A 23,156-nucleotide genomic window follows, 5' to 3' on the forward strand; every position below is an offset into this window, starting at 1 on the left:
CCACAGCTATTTGGAAATGAGCCATCTGAGGGTCCTACTGCTGATACCCTGGTTAATGTTGGAAATAGCTCTGCAAGTGCCCTTGGTGGAACGGGGCCAAATTCTGATGACATAATACGCAAAGGGAATCTTGCCATGCCCGTGTCATCTATTTCTCTTCATCGTAGTGCCAGGTCAAACAAATATGACGGTTTCAATGTCCCAACCATTACTGACAGCAATCCAAGATCTTCCAAGGTCAAGCCCAGGATTAATCTGTCAGCTCTGCAGACCAGGGCCCGTTCTGACGAGGATGACAGTTCTGTTGTTCCGCCGCCCACCCCGATTGCCACGCTTCAACTTGTTGGAACAGTCAAATGTGCTATTCCTGCTGCCGAGCTCTCTAAAGAGGTGCTTAATGAAGTTACGGAGGATGCTCTTTCATCCTCATCCGGTGCTTAGTCCTTTCTCTTTTATCCATGGTACTTTTGGTGAACTGGAATGTTCTCTGTTGGAACGTTCGTGGTTTAAATTTTGAACCTAAGCAACTTGCTCTGTTTAATGCCATTACGGCTAGTGGTTGTGCTGTGGTTTGTCTGCGGGAAACTAAGAAGCACTCTTTTGATAATAACTTTATTAAGTCTTGCTGTTCGCGACGTTTTGATAAATTTGAATTTATTCCGGCCCGCGGTGGTTCGGTGGAATTGCCACAATTTGGAATAGCTCAATTTTCTCTGCCACTGTTGTAGCCTCCAGAGATTTTGCTTTAGTGACCCGCTTCCAATCCACTCAATCAGCACAGTCTTGGACCCTTGTGAATGTGTACGACCCATGTCAAGGTGATGAACGTAGGGACTTCATACAATGGCTGCTAGACCTTAATATCCCTAACAATGAAGATTGGCTCCTTTTGGGGGATTTTAATTTCATTCATGGCCCAGACAATCGTAATAAGCCAGGGGGAAATATTGGGGATATGATCACCTTCAACGACTTTATCAGGAATCAAAATCTAGTGGAACTGCCCATCAAAGGTCGAGCTTACACCTGGAGTAATATGCAAGTGGACCCCCTTTTAGAACAAATTGACTGGTTTTTCACGAGCACCAACTCGACTTCTACTTACCCTAAAACCCTAGTAAAACCTCTTGGGCGGCCAGTTTCCGATCACGTCCCTTGTGTGGTTTGCATTGAGACAAACATTCCTCGCTCAAAGCTTTTTAGGTTCGAACAGTATTGGGTACATCATCCTGGCTTTTTGGACACGGTTTCTAATTCTTGGGCCAAACCAATTCCCTCGACCAACATGGCCACTGTCATCTCCCGCAAGTTTAAACACCTGAGGCGTGATCTGAAAATTTGGAGTAAAGGTATTTCTAAACTGTCTATTGCCATTGAAAACTCCAACAGGGCTCTCTTCGAACTTGATGAACTTGAAAATAAAAGGCGTCTCACCACTCCAGAAACAATTTTTCGTCGCATACTCAAACACCATATTCTGAGGCTTCTTAATTATCAGAAAGAGTATTGGAGGATGAGATGTACTATTAGATGGGTCAAATTTGGCGACGAGCAACCAAATTTTTTCAAGCGATGGCCTCAGAAAGATATAGGAGAAATAACATTGCTTCTCTCACCACGGATGATGGTTATTGTGTTGAAGATCATGCGGGCAAAGAATCAGTTATTTTTCAAGCTTTCAAAAAACAGCTTGGATCTTCTCAGCAACATGAGATGAAGTTTGATTTAGCTAGATTGATCAAGAAGGTTGAAGATTTGGACCAACTAACTGTACCTTTCACTCACCAGGAAATTGACGACGTCATTAAATACATGCCTGCGGATAGGGCTTCGGGTCCAGATGGTTTCACTGGACACTTTCTCAAATCTTGTTGGCACGTGATTAAAGAAGACTTTTACCTTCTGTGCAATCAATTTCATGAGGGCAACTTAAATCTGGAGAGTATTAATGAGGGCTTCATTACTTTGATCCCAAAAATTAATGCACCTGCTTCAGTCAATGATTCCAGACCAATCACGCTACTCAATTGCTGTCTTAAGATCATTACGAAACTTCTTGCCAACCGTCTCCAAAAGATCATCCTAAAAATCGTGCACCGAAATCAATATGGCTTTTTGAAAGGCGAATCTATACAGGACTGTCTGGCGTGGGCATTTGAGTACATTTATCAATGTCAAACATCAAAGAAACCAATTGTCCTCCTTAAACTTGATTTTGCTAAGGCATTTGACACTATTGAGAATGAGCCAATGTTGGAGATTATGAGACACATGGGGTTTAATGACAAATGGCTAAACTGGATCCAAACAATTTTGGCCTCAGGTAAATCTGCGGTCCTTTTAAATGGCGTTCCAGGGAGACAATTCCATTGCAAAACGGGGGTTCGACAAGGAGACCCACTATCTCCCCTGATTTTCGTGCTTGCCGCAGACCTACTTCAAGCTGTCATTAATGATGCTTTTGCTCAGGGCCATATTCAGCTTCCATTCCCATGTGCAACTCAAAAAGATTACCCGGTCATTCAATACGCGGATGACACAATTCTGGTACTTCCGGCTTGTGAAACTCAAGCGGCCACGATCAAGCAGTTTTTGTCGGATTATGCAACTTCCATTGGCCTTAAAATAAACTTCCAAAAATCCACTCTCATCCCAATCAACTGTGATGAGTCTCTCAGTAACAGCATTGCTCAAATCTTCGGTTGCATGACTGGCAAAATGCCTTTCACTTACCTTGGGCTGCCTTTGGGGACCACACGACCATCTGTTCAGGATCTAATGCCTTTGGTTTGCAAAGTAGAGCGCCGCCTAACTGCTACCCTTAACATGATTTCGTATGGAGCAAAGCTTTCTCTAGTAAATTCAGTGATCACTTCGCTCACGATCTTTGCTCTATGTACTCTCAAGCTTCCCATTTCCATTATTGAGCTCTTAGACAAGATCAGAAGGAAATGTCTCTGGACTAAAAAGACGGAATAGGGGGAAACATGTAACTCTCTGGCTGCTTGGAGCATGATTTGTAAACCTAAGGAGTGTGGTGGAATGGGTATACTGGACCTCAGAACACAGAGTGATGCCCTATTGCTTAAATATCTTCACAAGTTCTACAATCATTGGGATTTACCTTGGGTGGAATTAATCTAGAAGACCTACTACACATCGAAAATCCCACATGCAACGGATGCATGTGGTTCCTTCTGGTGGAGAGACATCACAAAGCTCATGCCAGTTTATAGGGGGATCACCAAAGTCACAATTCAGGATGGCTGCACCACTTTACTTTGGAAAGATCTTTGGATGGATGATATTCTGACCTCTAGCCACCCCAGGGCCTTTTCGTACACCAAAAATGAAGATATATCTGTCCAGGCACTTTTAACAGCCGGCACATTGGGGGAAACCTTCCATCTTCCCCTTTCTGCGCAGGCTCATGCAGAGCTGGTGGACCTTCAGCAATTGCTGGCTCCGATTACCTTGGACCACGAAAAGGATAAATGGACATGCATTTGGGGTAAAGGAGATTACACTGCGAGCCAATATTACTCATATTACTTCAGAGAAATAAGAGCTCACCAAACATACAAGTGGCTGTGGAAATCTAAGGTCACCATGAAAATAAAAGTGTTCGGGTGGCTACTCCTCTCCGATAGACTAAACACACGATACATGCTCAAGAGGAGACACTACAACATTGGTGACAACCACACTTGCCTGCTGTGTACTTCTCCTATTGAAGAAACTTCGGAGCACCTTTTCTTCACATGTCCATTTAGCCAAGAGTGTTGGTCACATGTTAATATTATCTGGATAACACATGGTACAAGACTTCAATGGATTGAGCACGCGAAAACTACGTGGAATAGCCCGATGTTCATGGACCTCTTCCTACAGGCTGCGTGGAGCATATGGAAAGAGAGAAACAACAAACACTTCAGAGGGATTTCACCTTCGAAATCATCCTGGCTGGCTAGGTTGAGAGATGACCTTTCCCTTCTTCGTTACAGAGTGGGAGAGAAACTTCAACCCTTTTTGTCCTCTTTTGTAAATAGTATTTAAATTTATTCTTTTGTTCCCTTTTTCTAGTTTTCACCCCTCCCCCTTAGTTACAACATGGCTATGGATGTAAGGTTATAACTCTATAAGACTTTTTGTCACTTAATTTAATACATACAGTAGGAGCCTCTCCTACTGTTTCAAGTGTCAAAAAAAGCCTTACGATCTCTACGCTTTTCATCCTTGGTCCACGCCTTTGGTTCTTTTCCACCGAAGCCATCTAGCACCTCGTCCAAATCGGTATGCGCCAGGATATCCTGCATCTTCACTTGCCACAAGGGAAAACTCGTGTCGTAGTCCAGCAGCAGAAGATCAAATTTCATCGATGCCATGTTGTTGAAACCCTAGACAGAAACAAGGCTCTGATGCCACTTGTTAGAGATACGACAGGCAAATCAACTCGAGAAAGAACGAAAAACAAGCAAGAGACACAAGATTTAACATCGAAAACCCCTCCAAGACAAAGGGGAAAAACCATGGGCGCTAGCCAGGCAAACTTCACTATATCAGGGGAGGTTGCCCAAGCCTACTGGCTATGGGCCTTGCTCTACTCGCTCGCCAGAAGTTAGTCTTTCTCTTTATACTTGATTTGGAGCATAGTATAACAGCAAGAATATGGAAACATATGCACGATTTGAGTACAATTCAAACAAAACCTACATATGTATACGTAGGTAACCATATGGAGCTGTAAACCAAGACAGAGGCCACTAAAGGCAGAACATCGAATAGTGACAAAAAACATCAAAGCAATACTAAAGAGAGAAAATAGCAAAGAGGAATCAAATTTTTCTTTGTCCAAATAGCTTCATATTTGGTGCTAAAGTTACTAATTCATCTTAGAAGAAGAAATGCATCATCATCGAGGAAAACATGTACATAACTGGAAAGCTAATTCAAAAACCAAACTTAAATGTGAGCTAATTGTTTATATGCACCGAATCCATATAAATACCAATGATCGTTCTCTCTCTGAAAACAAGTAACTCACATGAGAGGGGTCTTCATATTTTCACTACCAAAATGCTAATTAAATCAAATCGTGAGCTGCACTACTATCATTTAATAAGCAGTAGTGCAACACTCTCCATCAGCCAACCACCTAGGCATGCAAAATTAGGATTTAAAATGAGATCCTTCGTTGAAAGGTGGGAACTTGTCATTGTAATTGACATGTTCATGCACACCTGTTATTCTTGTTGGTGTCTTCAAAGCATTATCGATGAATAAGATGGAAGGTAGTAAGTTAGCAAACTTACATGCTAACATAATTATTTCTACTAGCAATCAAATAAATCACGTAAGTAAGCAAGATAAAAGAGGATCATAGATGATAAATCACGCATGTAAGCAATATGAAGTGCAGGTTTATGTACACTTAGCACTTCTCATTTTCTACATAGGAAGGTCCAATTAGATGTCCCAACAACAGTATATGTTTCAAAGGCCAAAAATGCTTATTTTCATTATTGTACAGTCTAAAGCATTTTTCATGGAGATAGTCATGATATGTGATCATGCAGAATTCTAACTCGCCCAAGTAGTACTAAAACATGCTCTCATACAATGGTCAATCATAAAAGGTCGCTTAATGGATCATTTAAAATTTCACCAAACACCTCGATGATTATCTTAGGGTGCTCAATATACTACTCCTTCAAGGCATGCACCCAAATAGATTAATGTCTTACAAAGAAGCTTCAATGGGATATAGTACTACACCTACATAGATAAATTCATATTTTTTTCGAAAAACAACGAAGGATCAGAGTATTGCTGGGTTGGTATAGTATTCTAGTGTTAATGTATATACGGTGGAAGTTTAGGAATTAGTTCACTTCTTTAACAAAATAGGAAAAGTGTGGCATATAGCATGAAGAATAAATGCAAGAAAGTAAACTGATGAGCACGGAACCAATAATATTTAAAGTCCCATGGTGAATTTCCCTTCAAAAGTCTGCAGCGGGAACGCACATGACAAAGAAAAAAAAGTAAAGTAGATCCTTGTGTTTATCTTCTGCAAAACATGGCTATTTTCAACATAACCATGTAACTATGTTATGCTGCACAAACAAAATCATTAAGAAATTACTCTCTTAATCTTTTCTTTGTAGGTGCCACGCTACAAACAGAAGGCCCAAGAAAATGTCACATTGCATAGAATAAATGAGTCATGGTGGGTAAATCAAACCGACTTACTTTCCACACAAACCTGAATCGCAACTATCCAAACTTGATCGGCTGTATCAGGGCTATTTGGGGAAGGGGACTTTTGCTTTGACTCTAACCCAATCACCAGCCTACAAGCACAAATAGAAGATGAGGATCCAATTGATTTTCCCTACAAATATTAGGACAAAGAATAGCTCTAATGCGAAACAACAAAAACTAAAAGTAGCTAAAGAAGGGGAATGTAGGAGACTTCATATATACCTTAAAACCATTGATCTTCTCCATGTCTGATAGATCTGCCTGCCAGGGTGCAGATCTATTAGGAATATCAATTATGAGTAGACCAACGTTGTCAATGTCGATTATTTTCCCTATTATGTGTTGAGTTTCGAAAAACGAGTGCTTTTGCTAACAAGTAAAAGGATCTATGATGGTATCCACTGTATAGAGATTATTTCTCTTTGTCAAATGACTTCAATGAATTGCTTTTGCTTGAGAAATAGCTTTTATTAAAGCCAAATATCCAACATCTAGCACAGTAGGACGCGATATGATTTTTTCGAGGATGAATTATCATACCAACAAAATGCATACAGTTAGACAAACAACACAGATACTTGATACTCTTCTCCTATACAAAATTAGCAACATTCAGAGGCAATTAATAAGAATCCAAACTAAATATTTGCATCAATCAAATATCTGCACAAATATACAGAAGAAAATGAACCTATAACTTCATGGTTCTATATGGACAAAAAGATCCACAACTAGACCTAAACATCACCAAGGATAAGAAATAACAGAGCATTTTTCTTCGCCTGATGCAGGGTCAAGGCTAGTCAAGGTCAGCAGCTCCTCCCCACCTGCTACGACCGCTACAACCTTGGGCGAAAATGTGGTCAGAGACGGCACAAGGGAAGTTGCTCCCATCTCTACATCCTTCCTCCTCTCACCCAGCCTTGGCTCTCCACCACCAGTCACAGGAGAGTTGGCCAGTTGGGGCAGAAAATCTTGGCATAAAGCTCTTGACCATCCTCTTCCCTGTCGTTCCTCTACCTCCCTTCCTCTTCTCAACTAGCCATGGCTCTTGGCAAGTTTCCTCGAGCTGCAAGCCATGGAGGAGCACTCCACCAGCTGCATTAGCTAAGCCTCTAGATCTGGCCGCCAACATCATCGCTCCCACCTCCTACCCTACGAGCAACCATCATATCATTCCACCCCGAGAGAGAGAGTGAGTGAGAGAGAGAGAGATGTACCTCAGTACCTGTAGGTCCAGACCCGCAGATTAGACTGGAACCAGAACAACGAACAAAGAGGGCAGCCTCCAGCCGACCGGTACGCAATGAAGTTGAGCCCGGGATGGGCAGCGAAGGTCGGACCGCCGCTATTCGTCCTTCTGCCGCCTCCGCGAACTCTTGGCTCTAGCCGCTGCCGCCGGGGATGCTTATCATTCACACGCCCCTGCCCCTACAAGAGAGGATGGAGGCGAGGGCATCGAGGGGACGATAGAGGCGACGAGCGGGAGAGGGAAGGCGGCAGAGTCGGAGAGGAGAGGAGGGAGTCGGAGGAGAGGAGGCTGAGGGGGCGCGAGCTCTAGACGAGAAGGGTTGGCGGCTAGGTTCTGACACTTTGCTGGGAAGGGAGAGAAATCGAGGATGGAGGGAGGGGTGCGGCATGCGGGCGAGGGACTTTCCAGGCCACGACTTGCCCTATGCTCCCGCAAACCACGCGACGCGCAGGACTGGGCGCACTCGCACCTTGAAAGGGCTGGCCCAGCCATGACAGAAGCTGCAAGAGCCCATCGAACATTGGGCCATGCAAAACTACCACATGGTCAAAACAAAACACTGTAACTACCAGCGAACATCCAACGATACACACAAAGTCAAAGCTCAGACTGACAAGATCAAAGGGCAAAAAACGCATGACACCGGGGGCTTGCCGGGGGAGCGAGTTGCCCAGCCACATTATATACTAGAATTAATACAAGTAGTATGCCTGCAAATGTACATCTTTAAACAAACCACGGGTTTCTACTCCCTGCATCCCATAATATAAGAGCAATTTCAATCGATATTAAAACAAAATCGAGAACAGGACAGCACCTCTTTGCACGTCCCACCTGACGTCCCTCTCCTCCTCCACTCCCTCTCGCCCCCATTCCGCTTTGGACTGTCTAAAAATTTCTCTCCGGCCACCTTCTCTCTCCTCCCACCGACTCCTTCGGCAATGCCGCCGCGGCGCGCGCGCGCGCGCGGCCGCCGGCGCTGCTAGATCCTTGCACGATCCACGCCGCAGCCGGGAGCCCTTAAACCTGCGCAGCGAGACGACCAATGCACGAGCGCGCCCGGCCAGGGCGCGGGAGACGACCGTGCGCGTGCCGCGTGTCACCGATGCCGCCCCCCGGCGAAGACCCCGACGCGCCGCCCTCGTGCAGCAGCTCCGACACCAGCGAGCCGCAGGACCAGCAGCGCTCGGAGCGGGCGCTCTCCAACGGAGATCTCTACCTGGGCCAGTGGCGCGGTGGCGTGCCACACGGCGACGGCAAGTACCTGTGGGCGGATGGCTGCATGTACGAGGGCGAGTGGCGCCGCGGCAAGGCCACCGGACGCGGGAGGTTCTCTTGGCCGTCGGGAGCCACCTACGAGGGCGAGTTCTTGGACGGGTTCATGCACGGCGCGGGAACCTACGTGGGCGCCGCGGGGGACAGCTACCGCGGCGCGTGGGCCAAGAACCTCGAGCACGGCGCCGGCGAGAAGCGATACGCCAACGGCGACTGCTACGACGGCGAGTGGCGGGCGGGGCTTCCGGACGGGTGTGGCCGCTACACCTGGCGCGATGGCACCGAGTACGCCGGCGGCTGGCGCGCGGGGCTCATCCACGGCCGCGGCGCCCTGGTCTGGGCGAACGGCAACCGCTACGATGGCGGCTGGGAGGGCGGCCGCCCGCGCGGACAGGGCACGTTCCGGTGGTCGGACGGCAGCCTGTACGTCGGGTTCTGGGGCCGGGAGGCCCCCGGCGGCGCCCTGCACCAGAAGGGCGTGTACTACCCATCCCCGGGGGCGGCAGGCGAGACGAGGACGCGCGACCCGAGGGAGGTGTTCACGAGGGAGCTGCCGGAGTGTGTGCGCTCTGGCACGGAAAGCCAGTCGGCGCTGCCGTCACTGAGGTCTCTAAAATGGCTGGCGCGATCAGTCAGTGGGCGCGGGAGCTCGTCGTCGGGCCGGAGCAATCTTTCGGGTGGGAGTAATTGGGGTTCAGATGGAGACGTCAAGTGCGAGCTTGCTGACGACTGGAAGCGTCGTAACAGTACGAGGGAGGGTAGGGGGCTGCTGCCGCTCCCTTCGCCGGCGCCAGCGCCACAAGTAGCCAAGGGTGCACCGCTGCGGGTGTCGAAGCGGCAGGGGGAGACCATTGCCAAGGGGCACAAGAACTACGAGCTCATGCTCAACCTGCAGCTGGGCATCAGGTGCATTTCTTTCCCCTGATTAGTACACCTTGAATTCTTATTCTTCCTGTGAATTACAGAAACTGGTGGAGGTGTTTTTTTTTTTGAGAGAGAGATTTGAAATTTCAATTAGACATCGCCATGATTGTCAGAGGATCTGCATTGAGATTGCTCGTTTAACTGTTTATCATGTTGTTGCTAAACATGAACACCAACAATGTTCCATTCTATTGGAGAGAACTGAAGCACATACATGCACATTATAATGTTCTTAGCAAGTAATGTAAGCCTATTTTTTTTTCCTTGCCATACATACATTGGAAGCACAAAATATCGAACAGATATCAATAACAGAAATTTAGAAACAAAATTACATTTCATAAACCCAAGAAGGCTTGCACATTTTGAAGATATAAAACTTAATTTTGTTTAGTTCTTCAACGAAAAATGATGCTTATAAGGATTACCAATGAACTATTACAAACTTGGTGTCCACAAAAAAATGGACCATGCACACTTGAAAATGTCTCCTTTTAACTGGCGAGTATTGAATAGATCAGAAAATGGTACTTGTTGTTACCCCAGGGGCTGTTAGGTCACCCGCAGTAGCATGTATATTTTCTTACATTACCCAATTTACTTTTAGAAATCAGGATTTATTTTTTATTTTCAAGTCTTGTATATGTAGTTTTTGTAGTATAAACTCGATAAATTCGAAGTTCTTTTTTTGGACAGAGAATTTATTTTCATACGATTGATGAATGTCTTTCTGAACTTATACGTTACAATTTCTTAATATCTGAATATGCTATCTTGGGCATAGGCATGCAGTAGGAAGGCAAGGTCAGGTTATACTAGATCTGAAATCATCAGCATTTGACCCAAAGGAAAAAGTATGGACAAAATTCCCCCCAGAAGGCTCGAAATATACCCCTCCACACAATTCTAGCGATTTCAAATGGAAAGATTACTGCCCAAAGGTGTTCTGGTTGGTCATCACTCCCAAGAGAAAGATTTTCCTATCTTATGACCATATTATGGTATTGTACTCATCAACATATGCACACATATTTGTTCTGAACTAATTCACAGGACATTGCGCAAGCTGTTCAAGGTCGATCCAGCCGACTATATGCTATCTCTGTGTGGAGATGATGCTCTACGTGAGCTCTCATCCCCTGGTAAGAGTGGAAGCTTCTTTTACTTGACAAACGATGATCGATACATGATAAAGACAATGAAGAAATCTGAAGTAAAGGTTTGTCCTCCTTTTCTGTCTTCGCCTGAACGTGAAATTTTGTTCTGAACTTATGGATTATTTGTTTCCTTACAGATGCTTCTGAAGATGCTTCATGCTTATTACAATCATGTCCGCGCATTTGAGAATACCCTAGTGGCAAAGTTTTTTGGTCTACACTGTGTGAAGTTGGCTGGAGCAAACCAGAAGAAGGTTAGAAAGTATATACTTGTTTCTTTTTTGCGCAAACACACACAAAATGTGCATCATTTGTATTAGAAGAAAGAGTGAAATGCCAAAATAGCACGTATATAAGGGTTTTCATTCTGTCCTCACGCTGTAATTACTCCTATTCATGAATCTGCTGTTGTCAAGTATAATACTCCCTCCATTTTTATATACAAGGCCACTATGAAATATACGTTTTGCATCTATATAAGGCCACCAACAGTAATCGAGGTAAAATTAATGATATTTTCTCGTACTAGCAACATGTTTAATAGTTGCATGCATGCAGTCATAATGACAGTCAGCTACTTCCTCCACTCAGTTTTCTTGCATGCATATGGAGTATTTATCATCCCAGTAAACGAAAAGAAAAGCTGACTTTTAAAGCAGACATTAAATTTTACATTGGTACCTGTAATTTGAGTTTGTGGCCTTGTATATAAAAATGGAGGGAGTATCAACTGTTAGAGTACGTAATGGGCCCATTAGTCTTAGGATTAATTAGAGATAAGGGTTGCTTGCTTAGGGGCCAAGTAAGCCTTGCTTGGGAGTCAAGTAAACCTCTCTATATAAAGAGAGGAGATGTGTCAATCTAATCAAGCAAGAATTAAGAAGGAAATCCCTTCCCTTTTGCCCGGCCGTGGGCAAAAAGGCCCCCACCCGGCCCTCTCGCGCCCTCCTTCTAGCAGCGCCATAACAATTTGGTATCAGCTAGCTTTGGTTCGATCATGTCTTCACCGCCGCCAAGCCCGTCTCTTCCGCTGCCGGTCACCTTGTCGCCTCCGGCGACCACCACGGTCGTCGCCCCGCTCCTGCCAGCGCCGGGGTTCTCCGTCGCACCCACCCCCGCCGTCCTCACCTGGGAGGAGATCCACCTGTTCTTGGCCGGGTCCTACGGGCCACACCCGGCTGCGACGCCCATCGCCGCCCCCACGCCGCCGTGGCTGTCGTGGCAGCCACCGCACCAGGCGGCCTTCGCCGCGCTCGCCGGGCCGCTGCAGCAGCCGCCATCCATCGCCACCACCGCCCAGCCCTGGCTGCAGTGGTAGCCGCCGCTCCTGGCGGCCTCCGCCGCGTCCGGCGCGGCACCGCAGCAGCCACCGCCGGTCAGCTCCGCCGTCCAGTATGGGATGCCCTACGACGGGAGTGCGACGACCTCGCTCCCATCAGCGCCGCCGCCGTCCCAGGGCGTCCACATCCAGCAGATCAAGTCCCCGCCGTCGCCGTCACCGCTTCCGTCTTGGATCGCTACCCACCACGTGTCGGCGGCGGTGAGGCTGCAGGCTGCTGCACGCGGCCTCCTAGCGCGTCGGCGTGTGCGGGAGATGCGTGGTCTGCAGCTGCCACTCCTCCAAGTTGCCCTTCGCTGCGCAAAGGACCTCGATCTCGTCCGCTGCGTCGGGGATCTTGGGCATGCGGTTTCCCCCGCGGGCGCTAGGCATGCTGTTTTCCCCGCGGGCAGCGACCTCAAAGTCTGCGACATCGGCGGTTGGGGTGGCGCATCCCTTGTTAGATAATAACGAGAAATAAACGAGACAGAGAGACACGAATTTTTACGTGGAAACCCTTGCGGGAGAAAACCACGGACGCACGAAGGCGCAATCACTATAAGGAGGAGTATTACAAGCACGAAACGACAGACCGTCTGAGGTGCAACTACATGGGGTATATATGAGGGCAATACATGAGAGTCCTTGGAGGACAAGTAAACGAGTTGTACTCGTACGCGTCGACGTCAACGCAAAGGCCCACACCGTTTGTACTACGTCTAGTCCAATACGGTATAATTTGGATCACAATTTAACAATCTCCACCTTGATCCAAATTCCCTCCAGTAGTCGAAGAAAGTGAAGAACTCCATCCAAATCAGCATAAACACCTTGTGCGTCAAAGTCCATAGGACTAATGAGAAATACCAACTAAGCCTGAGCAAAGCTCAAACTTATTGGTAGGAACTGGCTTTGTCATCATATCAGCAGGATTATCATGAGTACTTATCTTGCATACCTTCAAATCACCTTGAGCAACAACATCTCGAATATAGTGAAATCTAACATCAATGTGCTTTGTCCTCTCATGATACATTGGATTCTTTGTAAGATATATGGCACTTTGACTGTCAGAAAATACGGTAGGGCAAGATGAATCTCCACAAAGCTCAGTATATAAACCTTTCAACCAGATAGCTTCTTTGCATGCCTCAGAATAGCCATATACTCGGCATTAGTAGTGGAACATGCCACAATAGACTGCAAAGTTGCTCTCCAACTCACAGCACAACCATCAATGGTAAAAACATAACCTGTGAGTGATCTTCTCTTATCCAAATCACCAGCAAAATCAGAATCAACAAAACCAACATGTCCATCTCCAGTTTTCCCAACCTGTAAATAAGCATTAGAAATACCACGCAGGTATCTGAAAATCCACTGAACTGCTCTCCAATGCTCTTTTCCAGGATTAGCCATGTATCTACTGACAACACTCAACGCATATGATAAATCCGGACGAGAACAAACCATGGCATACATAAGTGAACCAACTGCACTCGAATAGGGAACTCTAGACATGTACTCAATATCTACATCTGACTTAGGACATAAAGCTGATGATAATTTGAAGTGTGCAGCTAACGGTGTACTCACCGGCTTGGCATTATGCATATTAAAACGGCGAAGAACTTTATCAATATATCCCTTCTGACTTAGATATACTTTTCCAGACGGTCTATCTCTGGATATTTCCATGCCAAGTATTTTCTTTGCTGCACCCAAATCCTTCATCTCAAATTCATTGCTCAATTGCTTCTTTAGTTCATTAATATCTGACATACTCTTTGAAGCAATAAGCATATCATCAACATAAAGGAGCAAATAAATAGTTGAACCATTGACAGTTTTCAAATAAACACAACTATCATAATTAGACCTTTTGAAACCTTGAGAGAGCATAAAGGTGTCAAATCTCTTGTACCACTGTCTAGGGGATTGCTTCAATCCATACAGAGATTTCTTTAACTTACAGACAAGCTTTTCTTTTCCAGGAATAACAAAACCTTCAGGTTGTTCCATATAAATATCCTCTTCTAATTCTCCATGTAAAAATGCAGTTTTAACATCCAATTGTTCAAGCTCAAAATCATGCATGGCAACAATACTGAGTAAAGTGCGAATAAAGCTATGCTTCACAACAGGAGAAAAGACTTCGTTATAGTCAATACCTGGAATCTGGCTATAACCTTTAGCAACTAACCTTGCTTTATATCTTGTCTCATCATTAGGAGAAACACCTTCTTTCCTCTTGAAAACCCACTTGCAACGAATAGGTTTCTTCTCTCTAGGCAATTTTACTAAATCCCAAGTGCCATTCTTTTCAAGTGATTCCATCTCATCATGCATAGCGGTCATCCACTTATTACTATCACCAGAAATAATAGCCTCGGAATATGAAGAAGGCTCAGAATTACCTTCAATTTCTTCTGCAACAGATAAAGCAAAAGAAACAATATTGCACTCTTCAATTAACCTGTCAGGTTTATTAGTACCCCGCCTAACTCTGTCACGTGCAAGATTCCAACTGGGTGGAACAATAGGCTGATTTGGAGTGGGAGTGACATTATCATCATTAACGACGGGTTCATCATGTGCATCAACAATTTCATTACCAGATGTATCACCTGAATCAATAACATGCTCCACCTGAACAGTAGGCTGCTGAATAGTAGGCTGCTGTTCACTCTCAACAGGAACATTAGTAGATGAAACATCATGTAACATAGCAGATTCATTAAAGATAACATTTCTGCTAATAACAACCTTCTAGGTTTCAGGATTCCACAATTTAAAACCTTTAACACCAGACTTATAACCAAGAAAGATGCACTTAACAGCCCTAGGCTCCAACTTTCCATTATCAACATGAGCATAAGCAGTGCAACCAAAAACTCTCAACTGTGAATAATCAGCAGGTGAACCAGACCATACCTCAATTGGAGTTTTCTTATTAAGAGCAATAGATGGTGAACGGTTAATGAGATAACAAGCAGTGGAAGCGGCCTCAGCCCAAAAACGCCTATGCAAACCTGCATTGGACAACATGCAACGGGCTCTGGAAATAATGGTCCTGTTCATACGCTCAGCAACACCGTTTTGTTGAGGAGTATAAGGAACGGTGTAATGTCTGACAATGCCTTCAGACTTGCAATAATTCTTAAATTGCTTAGAACAGAATTCCATACCATTATCAGTGCGAAGTATTTTTACCTTCCTTTCAGTTTGCCTTTCAATCATAATCTTCCACTCCTTAAATGCTGAGAATGCTTCATATTTATGCTTCAAGAAATAAGGCCAAACTTTTCTCGAATAATCATCAATAATAGTCAGCATGTAACTAGCACCACCTAGTGACTTCTTGCGAGATGGTCCCCATAAATCAGAATGCACATAATAAAGAATACCTTCAGTTGTATGGGTCGAAATATTGAACTTCACCCTTTTGTGCTTGCCGAAGATACAATGCTCACAAAATTTCAATTTACCAGGTTCATATCCATCAAGAAGACCTCTCTTATTTAATTCTGCTAAACCAAGTTAACTCATATGTCCAAGACGCATATGCCAAAGGTTAGCAGCATCACAATCAGAATTCTTTGAAACAACTGGAGTAGCGTTACCTGAAACTGTAGAACCTCGAAGGTAATAAAGACCATTGGTCGAACTTAAGTCACCTTTCATCACAACAAGGGAGCCTTTGGTGACCTTCAAAACACTATCTCCACCTGAATACTTGTACCCCTTTGCATCAAGGGCACTAACGGAGATAAGATTTCTCTTCATCTTCGGAATATACCGAACATCTGTCAAAGTTCTGATTATGCCATCAAACATCTTGATTTGAATAGAACCTATGCCTTCAATCTTGCATGGTGAATTATCAAAACCCAAAACGGAACCAGCAGAAGTAGTGGAATCAAAATTATTAAACCAATCTCTATGTGGACACATATGAAAAGTGCATGCAGTGTCAAGTACCCACTCATCATTGGTCTCAGCACATCCAGCAATAACGACAAGAGCATCATCGGAACTATCATCACGAGCAACGTTAGCAGAATTTTCACCTTGTTTGTTACCTTTCCTCTTTTCTTTATTCTGCAACTTGAAACACTCTGAGATGTCATGCCCGTCTCTCTTGCAATACCTGCAATACTTCTTGTCTCTGGATTGCGACCGGCCCCTGTAGCCGTTTTTACTTTTGCCTCTGTTTCCATTATTGGAGTTCTTCTCCTTTGTCCTGCCACGAACAGATAATCCCTCGGCTTGGGATGAACTCGAACCATCATGAGGCACCATTAATTTCATCTTCTCCTTAGAGTTCAAAGCTTCATAAACTTCATTAAGTGTGAGAGTATCACGACTGTATAATATGGTGTCTCTAAAATTGGTATAAGAACTTGGCAGTGAACAAAGTAACATTAAAGCAGTATCTTCCTCTTCATACTTAACCTCCATTGCAGCTAGATCAGATATGATCTCTTTAAATTCTGAAATATGATTTAAAACATACCTCCCTCGGGTAACCTGTGCAGGAATAATTTTTGCTTCAGATGCATCTTGCTGGTGAGATCTTTAGTCATGCAAATCCCTTCCAGTTTTAACCATAGAGCGGCGGCAGTTTTCTCGCTCAAAACTTCCTGCAAAATATTATTATGCAAATGGAGTTGAATTTGTGACAAAGCCTTACAATCAATTCTTTTCTCCTCATCAGTCCAGTCCTGAATTCTGTTCTTCCCAAAACTATCCAGTGCTTCATCATAGTCGGACTGTGCCAACAACGCACGCATCTTGACTTGCCATAGGATAAACCTTGTGTCACAGTCCAGCAGCGGAAGATCGTACTTCATGGATGCCATGAGTCGAACAAATCTGTGCACAAAGTAGTACAAGTCGGAGTAGAATAATTCTTGACAGAATTAGTTTGCGGAGCAAAAATAAAAAATACTAGATAAATAGCACCTGGTAGCTTTCTGGGGTAGATGTAGCGACTGGAGTTCAAAAACACAAGAGCCAAACTTGTGCAAGCTCACGTCAGAACTAGCAGGCTCTTGTCTTCACGTGAACAGGACCCAACTAGTACTCTCGGTGGGAAGTACTAGTAGCCCCAGCGATCAATTAAAAACGCGTGAGTAGCAGCAGCGGCAACGCGTAATCTCCTCGGAACTTGATCCGTACGTAGACGTGGAGCAGCAGCGGAACTCGACGGATTAGACAACGACGACTGCTGCAGAAATCCTGTCGGTCTCGGGTACTCGGCTTCTAGGGCGGTGCAGCAGAAATCGATCCGGACGGATCGCCTGGTCGGTGTGCGGCGGCGCACGCCGATGAAAACCCTAACTTCTCTCGTCTCAAATCTCGTATCCGTAAACTTGGCTCTGTATACCACTTGTTAGATAATAACGAGAAATAAATGAGACAGAGAGACACGATTTTTTACGTGGAAACCCTTGCGGGAGAAAACCACGGACGCACGAAGGCGCAATCACTATGAGAAGTATTACAAGCACGAAACGACAGACCGTCTGAGGTGCAACTACATGGGGTATATATGAGGGCAATACATGAGAGTCCTTGGAGGACAAGTAAACGAGTTGTACTCGTACGCGTCGACGTCAACGCAAAGGCCCACACCGTTTGTACTACGTCTAGTCCAATACGGTATAATTTGGATCACAATTTAACATCCCTCCTCGTCATTCTCCATCGCAAGCCCTCCACTCTTCCATGTGCCGTGCAGACCAACAGCCATCCAGCTGGGAGAAGGCAGGGTGTCACCGACAGGAGCGCACCGCGTAGCACCACTGCTTTCCGCAGCCGGCCGCCGCGAAGGAGCCTCTACTGGTCGCTCTTGCAACCACTTCCAGGTGGCCATACACATGCACTCCTTTGGTCCAGGTGGTGTCCATGGGATCCAGGTGGCTGTACACGTGCACGTCCAACGTGCGGATGGTGTCCACTTTTTGTTGAGGGGTCCAAAATAAAGCGTCCGAGTCCATTTCAGGCTGAGTCATAAAACAAGCCGAGATGTAAAAGGCTTGTTTTTAGGTGTTAGGTTTGTGTTGCGTCGAGTCATGGTTATAAGTTGGTTAGGCTGCAGCTCGAGGACAAGCTGCATGTCCAGGTGGGGTGTAGTGTTAGAGTACATAATGGGCCTAATGGGCCCATTAGTCTTAGGGTTAATTAGAGATAAGGGTTGCTTGCTTAGGGGTCAAGTAAGCCTTGCTTGGGAGCCAAGTAAACCTGTCTATATAAAGATAGGAGATGTATCAATCTAATCAAGCAAGAATTAAGACGGAAATCCTTTCCCTCTTGCCCGGCCGTGGGCAAAAAGGCCCCCGGCCGGCCCTCTCGCGCCCTCCTTCTAGCAGCGCCATAACATCAATCCTGACAGTCTGCTTGATGCTGTACTACCACCCAGGTTCGTTTTGTCATAATGGGGAACCTGTTCTGCTCCGATCACACTATTCATAGGCGATTTGATCTGAAAGGATCATCTCTTGGCCGGACAACTGACAAGCCACAGGCAGAGATTGATGAGCATACAACTCTGAAAGATCTTGATCTTAATTTTATCTTTCGGTTGCAAAAACAATGGTTTGAAGAGTTCCGAAGGTGCGAACATCTTATGCCTAATTTTTGTATTGTGTTTTGTGAATGACCTAGGCACCAAATGCTAACCAATGATATCTGAACCCTATGTACTAATCTAGTTCTTACATACTTCGAAGCAGGCAAGTGGACAAAGACTGTGAATTTCTGGAGCAGGAGAAGATTATGGATTACAGTCTCTTGGTGGGCGTACATTTTAGAGGTAAGAGAGAGATACTTAAGGCACTTTGTAAAAATACAAAATGCTGACTTGATTTTTACTTTGGTTAAAGGTGCCATTGACATCGATGGTGAGAAACCTGCCACACCCCGCGTTTCAAGATGGGACAGGAATCACTTTCTTTCTGATCCAAACAGGTAAATAAGACAGTAAATTATGTTCTCTTGCCTAATACTACAGTCCTAGTTATAATTGCTTTTGCTCTTTCTAATCATGTAGTTGGTAAGTATGTAGTTCTTGAGCCAGCTCATCATTGAGATGATTCATGTTTCAGCTTCATTGTGGTACAAATTTTGACATGGAAACGTTTTAGGTACCCATCTATTTTAAATGACAAAGTTGACATTAATTTCTATAGCCAGGATGTTCATTCTTCTGACTAGAAAGTATTTTAGGTTCATTTAGTAATATTTCCTATTGTGTCATTTCTTGGTAATGATATTTCTAAGGTTAATGCGTATACCACATATAGTTTCTGGTGGTGTAAATTCTCCAGTGTGTCAATCCAGTCATATGGTCCCCATTGTTACCTAGTAGTATTAAACATTTTTTTGTTTAGAACCTTCCTATCTTGTACTCCCTCCGTCCGAAAATACTTGTCATCAAAATGGATAAAAAAGGATGTATCTGGAACTAATGTACATCTAGATACATCCCCTTTTATTCATTTTGATGACAAGTATTTCCGGACGGAGGGAGTATATGTTTTCATATTCACCAGATTTACCGTGGATTCACATGCTTAGTTCACACTTTTTAGTACTAGTGGCACTAAACAATTTGTCAAATCTAATGAAAAATCAGATTAGGCTATCACCTTATGTTTAGGATTGTCCTGATGCCATTTTCCCCTGGAAGATGTATCTGATGAAGGTATTTTAATGGTCTTTAGGTCTTGTAACAATAAACATAATTGATATTATTTGGTTGGACAGGTGGTGTAAGATTAAACTTGGGGCGAATATGCTGTCAAGAGCTGAACTGACAATCCGAAAGAACGACTGTGATGTTATTGGAGAGCCAACTGGGGAATACTGTGATGTTATATTGTATTTTGGAATAATAGACATACTTCAAGACTACGATATAGGCAAAAAGATTGAGCATGCATACAAATCTTTCCAATATGACTCTACATCCATTTCAGCGGTAGATCCAAGACAGTACTCCAGGCGCTTTAAAGATTTCATATACAAAGCATTCCAAGAAGACAGAGTAGACAGCTAAAAGCATATGGACACCTTCTCCAGCAGCTGATGTAATTTTGAAAGCGAAGATCAACTTTTCTGGGCCAAAGATCAAGCTGAGCATAATGCAGCATAGCATGTCATGTGCAAATTTGTACCTTGTCGGTTGCCTTCAGCAGCTTCCGTAGAAGACATCAGGATGAGTGAGTTGCTGGAGAACCTGCTGATGCTTCGCCTTCCAGGAATTGGATTAGCTTTCATGTAATATATGAGTAGCTACGTACATAACACACGGAGTTCACTCACTAATATTTACAGGAGTAGATGTAACTTCCAGATTCAAATCACACATAGAAGCATGTAACCACAAGTGCACAGGCCAGTCAGGGGTTGCAAATGCTCTTTTGCCTGAGGATACCAATGTCACCATTCCTGAAAGTTAACCATATTGAAAGTCTGAAACCTTTGGCATACCGCGAGAAAATTCATTTATTGTTGATTTTAGGCTACACCATCAAGCTAATATGGATTCCAAATCCATAGCGATTAATCAACTCAGTTTTGGTATCCCCTCGTCTTAAATAAGATGCATGGGTCCTGAATATTTTCTTTACTACTACCTTTGGGTGCACTGGAAAGCAAGGTATATTCTTTTTTCCGAAACGGAGGCAAAAGATTTGCCTCATCGATTAATTAAGCAGAAGAGAATTGCCCAGTTAACTAAGTGGAATGTAAACTCCTTAAGTGGGACGTAAATTATACAAGGAACATAAAATCCATAATGAAACATACAGGTTTACGCTAATATTTGAAAGCAAGGTATAAAGCAAGGTATATTCATGATGGTGGTGTTTCTGACTATGAGATATAAGGAGAATAATGTGAATTCTCAGTGGAATATAATCTGGTGATGATGTATTGAGAATGACCATGTCTATGCTACTTGCAAACTCTCAACTCGTGCAGTGGTGAGATGGCCCCACTCAGTGGCAACTGAGGCATCAGCATTTGGTGTGCTTTCAGGTCATCTTGTGATGATGGCAGCAGGGCAAACCAAAAACATGAATATTAGCGTAAACCTGTGCACAGATCCTTTACATTCCATGGTGGATTTTATGTTTCATTGTGGATTTTATGTTCCTTGTATAACTTACGTCCCACTTAAGGAGTTTACATTCCACTTAAATATCACGTTCCAGATTTTATGTTTCCATGCAAATAACATAAATGTCGCATGAGCCCACAACTTTCTGTATGCGACCATGCCATAGTTAGTGGATCTTTAGGTAGTTAGCTTAGACGTAGTAGCCAGCTACTTTTCCGTTAGTCGTGGGATGGCACGAGAAAATCAGATCATGGCACAACCCTATCGTTCTTTTTGTTTTTTGTTGAATAAAAGACAGAAAGCAAGCATAAAGTTGCAACATTTACACAGCGCAAACACCTGAGTCTTCTTCTACCTCTAGCCATTGTGTCAATCGTGTGAGTTTTAGGTGATTTTGGCGGTCATTTGGTATCAGAGCCTTGGGTTCTCCCTAGACCTGTGGCCATGTCGCCCTCTCGGAAGGGCACGCCGTGTGCAACGATCACCCTCGACGACAAGAAAAAGATTGGCGAGATGACCGTGCAGAAGACGAACTACGTAGATTGAGCACTTCTGGTGCAGGTGATGACTGAGTCCCCTAGCATGTGGGTTGCGGTGAACGTTGGCACGGATGAGCGGGAGGCTGATCGCCTGGCCATGGAGGAATTGTGTCGTTCTGTACGTCCCAAGGTGATGTCCACACTCTGCTTCAAGTCGACGGCCAAGGTCGTGTGGGACATGATGAAGACCATGCGACTCAGCGGGGGCCACGTGCACACGGCGAAGGCAACACCGCTGCGGAAGTAGTATGTGGCACTCCGTTTGAACGACGGGGATGGTGAAACGTCCATTTTGCATTATAATTACCTATTTTTATTTGTCTCATTTTAATGTTAATTCCATAATTTGATGCAAGTCTAATGCCTTTCTTAAAATGCAAGATACATCAAAGGAGGGAGATTATCGACAGCTGGAATTCTGACCTGAAAAAATTACAACAGAGATAGCAATTCTCCAAAGCTCAAAATGAAGCGCGGATTTTTGGAGAATTATTCTGAAATATATAATAAATATTGGAGCAAAATATGCCAGAGGGGCCCATCAGCCAGCCACATGGGAGGTGCCACGACCACCCCCTAGCCTCGCCACTTGGCCATGTGGGTCCCTGGTGGCTCCCCACTTGGAGTCCTTTGGCCAATTTTTTGAAAAGGAGGAATATCCCTGGAGTCCTTTGGCCATAAAATCATATTTGTCCTAGAAAAAAAAATCAAGAGGAGTTTCAGGACTTTTCACCGTCGTCTCGAGGTGGAGAACTTTTGCTCTCCGGCGGAGCGATTCTGCCAGGGATACTTCCCTCCGGGAGGGGGAAATCAAAGTCTTTGTCATCACCAACCCCCTCATCATCGTGGGAATCATCATATTCATCAATATCTTCACCACCACCATCTCATCTATAAACCCTAGTTTCTCTCTTGTGTTCAATCTTTGTATCAACCTCAGATTGGTTCTTAGGGGTGCTAGTAGTGTTGATTACATCTTGGGGTTGATGCTAGTTGGTTTACTTGGTGGAAGATTATTATGTTCAGATTGTTAATCATATGTTCATACCCACTGATCATGTTTAATAAGATGAGTTGTGAGTAATTTTATTTGTTCTTGAGGACATGGAGAAGTCTTGTTATAATTAATCATGTGAAGTTGATCATCGTTCAATGTCTTGATATTATGTTGTGTTATTCTTCCTCTAGTGATGTTATGTGAACATCGACTGCATGATACTTCACCATATTTGGGCCTAGGGGAAGGCATCGTGTGTAACACCCCTGCAATTAAAGCTACAGTGATTATGCCACCCTAATT

General features: G+C 44.3%; 2 protein-coding genes across 3 annotated transcripts; both read left to right on the forward strand.

Moving 5' to 3' along the window:
- Window positions 1-1,572: 1,572 nt before the first annotated feature.
- On the forward strand, window positions 1,573-4,056 carry LOC123090084 (uncharacterized). Its single transcript, XM_044511547.1, has 3 exons — window positions 1,573-2,323; window positions 2,615-2,975; window positions 3,159-4,056. The coding sequence occupies exons 1-3, from the start codon at window positions 1,573-1,575 to the stop codon at window positions 4,054-4,056; spliced, it is 2,010 nt and encodes a 669-aa protein (XP_044367482.1).
- A 4,276-nt stretch (window positions 4,057-8,332) lies between these two features.
- Window positions 8,333-20,779, forward strand: LOC123092036 (phosphatidylinositol 4-phosphate 5-kinase 6). 2 transcript variants are annotated; one of them, XM_044513689.1, is made up of 8 exons: window positions 8,333-9,697; window positions 10,500-10,664; window positions 10,769-10,934; window positions 11,010-11,126; window positions 18,615-18,808; window positions 18,925-19,007; window positions 19,078-19,162; window positions 19,961-20,779. In XM_044513689.1, exons 1-8 carry the CDS (start codon window positions 8,562-8,564, stop codon window positions 20,250-20,252), a joined length of 2,238 nt encoding a protein of 745 aa, XP_044369624.1. In that variant the 5' UTR covers window positions 8,333-8,561; the 3' UTR covers window positions 20,253-20,779. The 2 variants fall into 2 exon arrangements, with proteins under 2 accessions (XP_044369624.1, XP_044369625.1); XM_044513690.1 differs by having other exon boundaries at window positions 8,335-9,697; window positions 18,928-19,007.
- The last annotated feature ends 2,377 nt before the right edge of the window (window positions 20,780-23,156 follow it).

The sequence above is a fragment of the Triticum aestivum genome, chromosome 4B, assembly GCF_018294505.1.
Source record: "Triticum aestivum cultivar Chinese Spring chromosome 4B, IWGSC CS RefSeq v2.1, whole genome shotgun sequence".
Taxonomy (NCBI): domain Eukaryota; kingdom Viridiplantae; phylum Streptophyta; class Magnoliopsida; order Poales; family Poaceae; genus Triticum; species Triticum aestivum.